Source organism: Zingiber officinale, chromosome 9B (assembly GCF_018446385.1).
Source record: "Zingiber officinale cultivar Zhangliang chromosome 9B, Zo_v1.1, whole genome shotgun sequence".
Lineage (NCBI taxonomy): Eukaryota > Viridiplantae > Streptophyta > Magnoliopsida > Zingiberales > Zingiberaceae > Zingiber > Zingiber officinale.
Window position 1 is genome coordinate 83,260,629 of NC_056003.1, and position 7,704 is coordinate 83,268,332.

Consider the following 7,704-nt stretch of genomic DNA (forward strand, 5'->3'; position numbering starts at 1 on the left):
AGTCAGCTACCCACTACAAGTAAATGAAGTGGAGAAGAAAGGAGCAGCGTAACTGTAGCAACAGTAGAAAAAACATACCTCCAATGAAGCTATAGGGCTCCTTATATAGAGCTACCAGGGGCGCGTGCACGCTTCCTCAAGGCACACACGCTTCTCAAAGCATACCTGGAAAAGACGTGTCAGAAAAGCGTGTCTGGCGTCATACCTTAACAACCCGAGTATATCCCTGATGTGATAGTGGAAGGTTCTACCGTACGATCCTCTGCTTGGCCATGCCGTCGATCATGCCGCCTGTCGACGACATTGGTCCCTAGGAAGATATTGCTAACTGCTCCCTTTGCTAATTATTATTCACATTTTCCATTCTTATTCTCTTAAATCAAATGCCCCCTAAGTTACTAAATAGATACTTTTGATCGTATATTAATTTCTATGATTAATTTTAATTAGTTAGAATTAAACCATGTGGTTTTTTTTTTTTTGCTTGTTAAGGAAAAAATAATTTTGAATTATTTAGTTGATGAAAATAAATAAAAAAGATTTTTTATTTAATTTGATTGAAAATGTGTTTTGGGGGGCCATGTTGAGAATTTATTATGGGCCGAAAAGGAATAATATTTGAAATGGGTCAAATTTGGGCTTCTCCTCTTTTTCTCGATGTTCGTCTCCTCTCGCCCCACTCGCCGCCGCCGCCGCGGCCGCCGCCGTCCCCGCAGCCGCCACATGCTCGTCTCGAAGAGGCCTCGACCACATACGCGCGTCCTCCTCTTCCATATTCCCTGCGTCGGAAGAAGAAGCCGTAACTGTTCTCACTTCTCCGGCAGCGCCGCAGCCTACCCTTCCTTTGCCTCCGACTCCGACGCGCCTGCTACGGACGAGCTCCCTTCCGCATCAGTATCTGTATCCACTTCCCATGCAACTCACTGTCTCTCTCTGCTTCATCGCCTCCTTCTCCGGGGCATGCTCTCCGCTGCTCGCTCCGTCCTCAACCGTACAGTCGCCGGGTTGGCCATCCCAGACGCAGAGTCCTCCATCCAACTCGCTGCCTCCTTCGGAATATCTCCCGAGTACGGCCGAATCCTACGATCCTTGGTTTCCTCTGGCCAGTTCCTGAAGGCCAAGGCTCTTTTCACTCACTCCACAGGCGGCAAACTACCCGAAGATCCCTCCGTGCTCGATGCTATGATGGAATGCTTATGCAAGCTAGGAAAGCTTGTGGATTCCAAGCTTCTGCTGGACCACATGATAAAAATTCGATCTTTGCCGTCGAAGAGGACGTACATTGCCTTGCTGGGATTGCTCTGCGCAGAAGAAAAGTTCCTGGAGGCTCTGGATCTCTTCGTACTTATGGATGGTGCTTGTGTTTTCCCAGACCTATCAGGTTATACGGCATTGATCTACGGGTTGTGCTCAAAGGGGCATTTCGCTCAGGCACGTCAGCTGTTTGATAAAATGGTCAGTAGGAGCTTGAGACCTTCTGCCCACATGTGCAAGACCTTGTTTTACGGACTTTGCAAGGGAGGTAATATTGTTGAGGCCGAACATGTATCCATAGTGATGGAGTCCCATGGTCTCCATTTGGACCGTGTGATGTGTTCCACCCTTGTTTCTGCATACTGCAAGGAGGGAAGACTGGAGTCGGCGCTGGTCATTTTTGAGACAATGAAGGAGCATGTCTTCTCGGAGCCTGATGTATATTCCTACAATACCCTGATACATGGCTTGTTGAGGCTTGGCTATGATGTTTCGGCATGGAAGCTCTATGATGAAATGATAATGACAGGCTTGAAACCTAACGCAGTTACTTATGGTATACTGATCAGTTGGTACTGCAAGAACCAGAAAGTGGATTGTGCTCTGAGGCTTCTTGAAACAGTGCTTGGGTGTGGTTTAACTCCTAATATCCAATGCTACACGGCCTTGATAACGGCTCTTTGCAAGTCAAACAGATTGGTAGATGCTGAGCATTTGTTCGATAGAATGTTGGAGAGTGGTCTCATACCAGATCATTTAATGCTTGTTTTATTATCTCAAAGTTTTCCCAAAAGTCATGGATTTGCAATCATTAGCAAGACTCTGCAGGCTATGGCTAAGACAGATAGTAGTGGAAAATTTAGAAATTCATCCATATTATTTGGTTCTAGCTTAGATGAGAAATCACTTAAAGAACTAGAACTTATATTTGATGAGATTGTGAAACTTAATGTGCTTCCCGTTGATGTAGCTTTTAACATAGTGATAAGCACTATGAGCAGAGAGGTAAGGTTTGATGCTGCTTATTGTTTGTTGGACAAAATGGTTAGTTATGGTTGTGAACCTTCAATTTTCACGTACAATGTTCTTCTAAAATGCCTATGCAGAGAGAACCAGATGGAGAATGTTAGACTGCTCCTAGCTTTAATGAAGAGTAAGGGAGCGGTTTGGAATTTGGTTACATACTCTGTTCTGATAAATGCATATGGGAAGCTTGGGGACATACACTCTGCTTTTGATTTTTTTAATCAGATGATTGACCAAGGTATTGAGCCTAATGTTATTGTCTATGATCCAATAATCAGGTGCCTATGCAGAATGCGAAGATTCAGGGAGGCTGAGCTTGTATTTGGAAGAATGATTGAAACTGGAGTAACACCTGATGAAGTAGCCTATGTTAATCTTATAAATGGTTACTCAAAGATTGGAAAGATTAATGACGCTCGTTATTTTTTTGATGAGATGTTGCGATGTGGTTTTTGTCCAGGCTCACATGCCTACAGCACCCTTATAAATGGATTAACAAAAAAAAATATGTTCATAACAGCCTGCAAATATCTGGACAAGATGTTGGAAGATGGATTTGTGCCAAATAGGGTTCTCTACACAATGCTAATTAATCAGCTCTTTAAGAAAGGTCAGGAGAACTTTGCCTTATATCTAGTTGACTTGATGGTGAGAAACCAGATTGAACCTGATATAGTGACTTATGGCTCATTAACAAATGGGATTTGCAGAAACATCCTACGTCAACAAAGAATACAGCCTTACTTAGCTCATAAATTAAAAGAAGGTTGGCATATGCTTTTCAGATTGCTATCTCAGAAAAACGATTTCCTAAGGAAAACAAAACGCTTTGATTGCTGCCAATCAGCAGAAAAAAAGGTTGAATATGCATTAGATATAATGCGAGCTCTTGTGGACAATGGGATGATGCCAGATCTTCATTTTTATAATGGTATACTCAATGGACTATGTAGAGCTAAAATGATCCCAGATGCTTATGATTTGGTTTCATTGATGCAGAAACTTGGTGTTATTCCTAACCACATAACTTATACAATTCTAATGAATGGCCACTTTAGATCAGGTGAAACTGATTATGCTATTCTGCTATTTAACAAGATGAGCCAAGAAGCACATGTTCTAGATGAATTTGTTTACAATACATTGATTAGGGGACTTTCTGGGGCTGGGAGAATCACTGAAGCACTTTCTGTTGTAAAAATGATGCAAAAAAGAGGCCTTTTTCCAAACAGGAAAGCTTATAACAGACTAGCTGAATCTCTATCTCTTACTTCCACTAAACTTGCTGTCAAACTGCTAGAGGAGATGCTTTCTCATGGCTATTTTCCACGTTATAGCAATTACAATAAGTTGCTGTGGACTCTCTCTGATAATAACTTGTTCGAGGCTCATAGAGTTTTTGCTATGATGTTGAAAAGAGGAAAAAAACCAGATCGAGAAACAAAGAGACATTTGGTTGACAAGTGTTGTCAGAGTGGGCAATTTAACATGGCTTTTGAGATTGAGGAGAACATGGTCATCTACGAGTATTGAAATTCATTCAGAGCATGGCTTCCTAAGCCCCAGAGGTTCTTCGATGATGCTTGAAAAATTTAAATCAGTTGCTTGTTTTGTGCCTTCTAGTAATCTTTTGAGAGGTAACTTTTATTTCCATAATGCATGATTCTCTACTTGATACATTCATACCAGATGTATTGGCTATGTACATGTTGGAACTCTCTCAAAGTTTTGGATGCTGGAATCCCTTTTAAGGAAAAACATATTTCTTAAGTCAATAGTTTATAGTTGATGCACTGAAGATAAATAAGTAGTTTCAAAATCATTAAGGTTACTCTTACTCAATGTTTGAATAAATGAGTATATTAGTTCATGTGACAAGCATATAAATCAAAATTAGGTGATTTTCTTTTCCAAGTCATTGCTACGAGTTGAGGAGTTGGAGATCTTTGGCGAAGTGTAGTTCAGAACTTAGTAGGAAAAGTGTGTACGTTTATATCCAATTCTGTTGCTCTGTCCTAAGGCCTCTGTAAATAGTTGGAGAGAAAATTAGATTAAACACACCCATTTTATGACTCATGTTTTTAGTGAGCAAAAATGACATACAAACTGTTTTCTTTCAACTGGTAACTTCTCATTCTTTTACTATTATTAAGTTTGCCAAGCTGTTTTGCCATGTAAAAGACATACAATCTTAGTATAAATAGAATGTCTTTAGAAAATAAAACATTTGTTGATAATCATGGGTGAAATTTAGAGTTTGCATAATTGATAAAATTAATTTTTTTTTTGTTCATTTATTGACTTTCATATGAATTGTTCTCTTAAGGATACAACTTTATTTCCTGGATCTTGGTTGCATCCACCAATGCCTAATTTTTCCTTTTCTGGTATAACCATTGCTAATAATTACCATGCAAATGCTAGTGATAATTAGCTTGCATACTATTCGGTTAGTGATTGAATAACCCTGAAGCACTCTTTCGCAATGAAGAACTCAAGATTTCTCTTGTTTGAAGGATTGTTGCAACTACGCAAATTTGGACAGCAAAGAAACTTGCAGTGGTGTACTTAAATGAATTGAACTATAAATTAATGAAACCGTAGGTTTTGAAAGAGGTTGCATAGATGGGTGTTTTGAAAAGAGGTCTAGGCGGCTCTGGAGGGGAGGGGATCTCAGACAAAATTCTTCATAAATTTCTCTTCTTCTACTATTGCAAAGCGGTGAATTTTTCCTCTCACAGTGAGGTATTATCTTTTATCATCCTTTTAACTTGTTGCTTTAAATCCTTTAATTTTGCATATGATTGCTTGTTTGATGAATTGCGCATGTTGAGTTTAGTCATCACTTGTTTACTTGTGATTTATAAGTTGTTTTAGTTGATTAATATACTTTTGTTACATATGTCGGCCATCGAGTTGATCTCGTATATCACTGCATATCCCATATGCGCTGAGCAAAGGGTCAACTGCCTAGCATCTTTAACTGTCTTGTAAAGCCCAGGCACTTCAACATTTTTAGCTAACTTAGCTTAATGATAACCAACCAATGAGTCAATGCCTTTCATTTATTAGGTTATCACTTGGTCGAATTATATTTGGTGATTTCTCTTCTGCAAAAAGGGTGAGGAAAACTAGTGGATTCTTGTGTCGATATTACTTTAACTGATGCAACATAATGCAATGCTCACTGAAAGAAAACTAAAGCCCGCTATTGAAGTGCAATATTTCAATGATATTCGACTTCATACTCGAGCATTGCTTTCTCACAACTCCATGGTATAATTGTTGTAGAACTGTTCTAACTATCTATAAATACTGTACAAGATATTGGTCCTTTTCATTATATCTCGATGACAATTTTTCTTCTCGCAATTTAGCTTCTCAGATTACATCTTGTTAAACATTGACAGTGTTAGTCTCTCAGATTGCCTGCATTAATATCAAAAAAATTTCTTTTTTTTTTCACATGAAAAATTGTTTTATATTGCTTCAACACATGTGGGCAAAAGTATTTTCGGTTAACATCTTACTATTTTACATCACAAAGGCTCTTGTTGGCAGGAGTTGAACAAGAAGAGCAGAACACTTATGGTTGGATTAGGCATGAATATATGTACAACTCTGATTTCATAGGCATCAAATTGTATTTGTCCTGACTATACGACTCTTATCTCTCCATTGGCCTCTGTGCAATGCTGTATATACATACAAAGGCAATGTACTACATTGTCGTCATCGGCGGCGGCAATTTGGGAACAGCTACAAGGAGAAGGAATACGAGAACTCCGACAGCCTTCCTGCCTAAACTAAATTGGAGCAACTCGAAAAAACACAATCCATTACTTATATGTATCTCATTCTTTCATTCAACTCTAGGTAGCACGAGTATGCATACAACAAGGATTATTATTCTTCTTCTTATTATTATTGTATATTTCCTTTTAAATTTGTAGGTGCATGTGAATATCAAAGGCATTGCATCAGTGTTGATGCATTTGGCAAAAGCTATTTGAAGAAGTGGTTTCTATGAATGTACTGCAATATTGTATTATACATGTTGTAAGAGAAGTTATTAATTTTAAAATACTATTAAAGAGCAATACTATTACAAATAGTAGGAAATTATCGAATATATTTGTCATCATTTTAAGCAAAAATTGTGTAGGAGAAATGTCTTATTTTGTTAGCTATTATAACTATTAGACATTCAAAAATAAACGCTAGAAGGAGGGCTTGAACCTCCGACCTTGTGGTTAACAGCCACACGCTCTAACCAACTGAGCTATTCCAGCTGTGTGCTAAACTGATTCTTTCAGAAATCATATTCTATTTCTATTTTGCTGTGCAGCACTTTATAAATGCATTTTTATCCAATGTCAAGAAACTAGTACCATTTCAAAGTAAAGAAGAAAGACAATTAATCATGTCCTAAACACAATGAGAATTTTGTTAGTCTATTTTTATTTATTTATTTATTATCATCGAGTTCCAAAGTTATATAGAGAAGATAAATATGGGGAGTTCCTCATGCTGTTCCAAGGCAAAGGCAGCAGGGCTTCAAAGAGGAGGATGGTCCTCTGAAGAAGACGCATTGCTCACAAACTACATCCACTTGAATGGAGAATGCAGGCTGAGATGGATGAATTACTTGCGGCCCGGGATCAAGCGAGGCAACATCGGAACTGACGAGGAAGACCTCATCATTCGGCTCCACAGGCTGCTGGGCAACAGGTGGTCATTGATAGCGAAGAGGCTCCCTGGTCGGACCGTCAACGAGATCAAGAATTATTGGAACAGTCACCTGAGCAAGAAGCTCTCGTATCGGCAGCCAGAAGGCCAAGAAGGCAGAGGACACGCTCGAGGTCTTCTCTCCGACAGCAGGCAGAGTTAGGCCGATCGTGAGGACCTTGAACTACGAGAGTAATAGTCTTTTGCAGAGAGAGGCGTAATAGACGTTAGTGTGTGCATCAACGACATGTATTGTAGCGTTAGTGAAAGCGGTGACTTGCGCGAGGGAGGAGATGCCATGGAATACGAGCATTACGATCGAGAGGCTCTTCAACGAGTACTCGCAGCTGTTGGCCAATTCAGGAACAAAGACAACCTTTTATGAACAAGTTCACTTGCATTCATGAATGCCTTTAATTTTAAGAGTGATATATGACTTTAAAAATGTTTGTTTTGGAGGGAAAAATTTAACCTTAGAGATAAGAGTGATATATAACTTGACATTATCTAATAATATTAAAAATATTTTATAAGTTAATTCATATTCTTATAAAATTAAAAATAATAATTATGCGATGTTTTGAGCATTATGTAATTCATCAAAAACTCTATTAGCTAACAATCTTTTTTGAAGGTTCCAAGAGTTATAGATCCAATAACGAGTCATACTCATATATGAATGTGTTTGTCAATGAT

At 38.7% G+C, this 7,704-nt stretch overlaps 2 protein-coding genes and 1 non-coding gene across 3 annotated transcripts; 2 read left to right on the forward strand and 1 right to left on the reverse strand.

The window, feature by feature from the left end:
* Positions 1–626: 626 nt before the first annotated feature.
* LOC122024086 (pentatricopeptide repeat-containing protein At5g62370-like) lies at positions 627–6,096 on the forward strand. The gene is made up of 3 exons (XM_042582629.1): positions 627–3,917; positions 4,797–5,025; positions 5,842–6,096. Exon 1 carries the CDS (start codon positions 658–660, stop codon positions 3,811–3,813), a length of 3,156 nt encoding a protein of 1,051 aa, XP_042438563.1. The 5' UTR covers positions 627–657; the 3' UTR covers positions 3,814–3,917; positions 4,797–5,025; positions 5,842–6,096.
* Positions 6,097–6,498: 402 nt separating this feature from the next.
* On the reverse strand, positions 6,499–6,572 carry TRNAN-GUU. The gene has a single exon. It is a non-coding gene; the product is annotated as a tRNA-Asn (tRNA).
* A 221-nt stretch (positions 6,573–6,793) lies between these two features.
* Positions 6,794–7,415, forward strand: LOC122023097 (transcription factor MYB114-like). Its single transcript, XM_042581188.1, has 2 exons — positions 6,794–7,166; positions 7,267–7,415. The coding sequence occupies exons 1-2, from the start codon at positions 6,794–6,796 to the stop codon at positions 7,413–7,415; spliced, it is 522 nt and encodes a 173-aa protein (XP_042437122.1).
* The last annotated feature ends 289 nt before the right edge of the window (positions 7,416–7,704 follow it).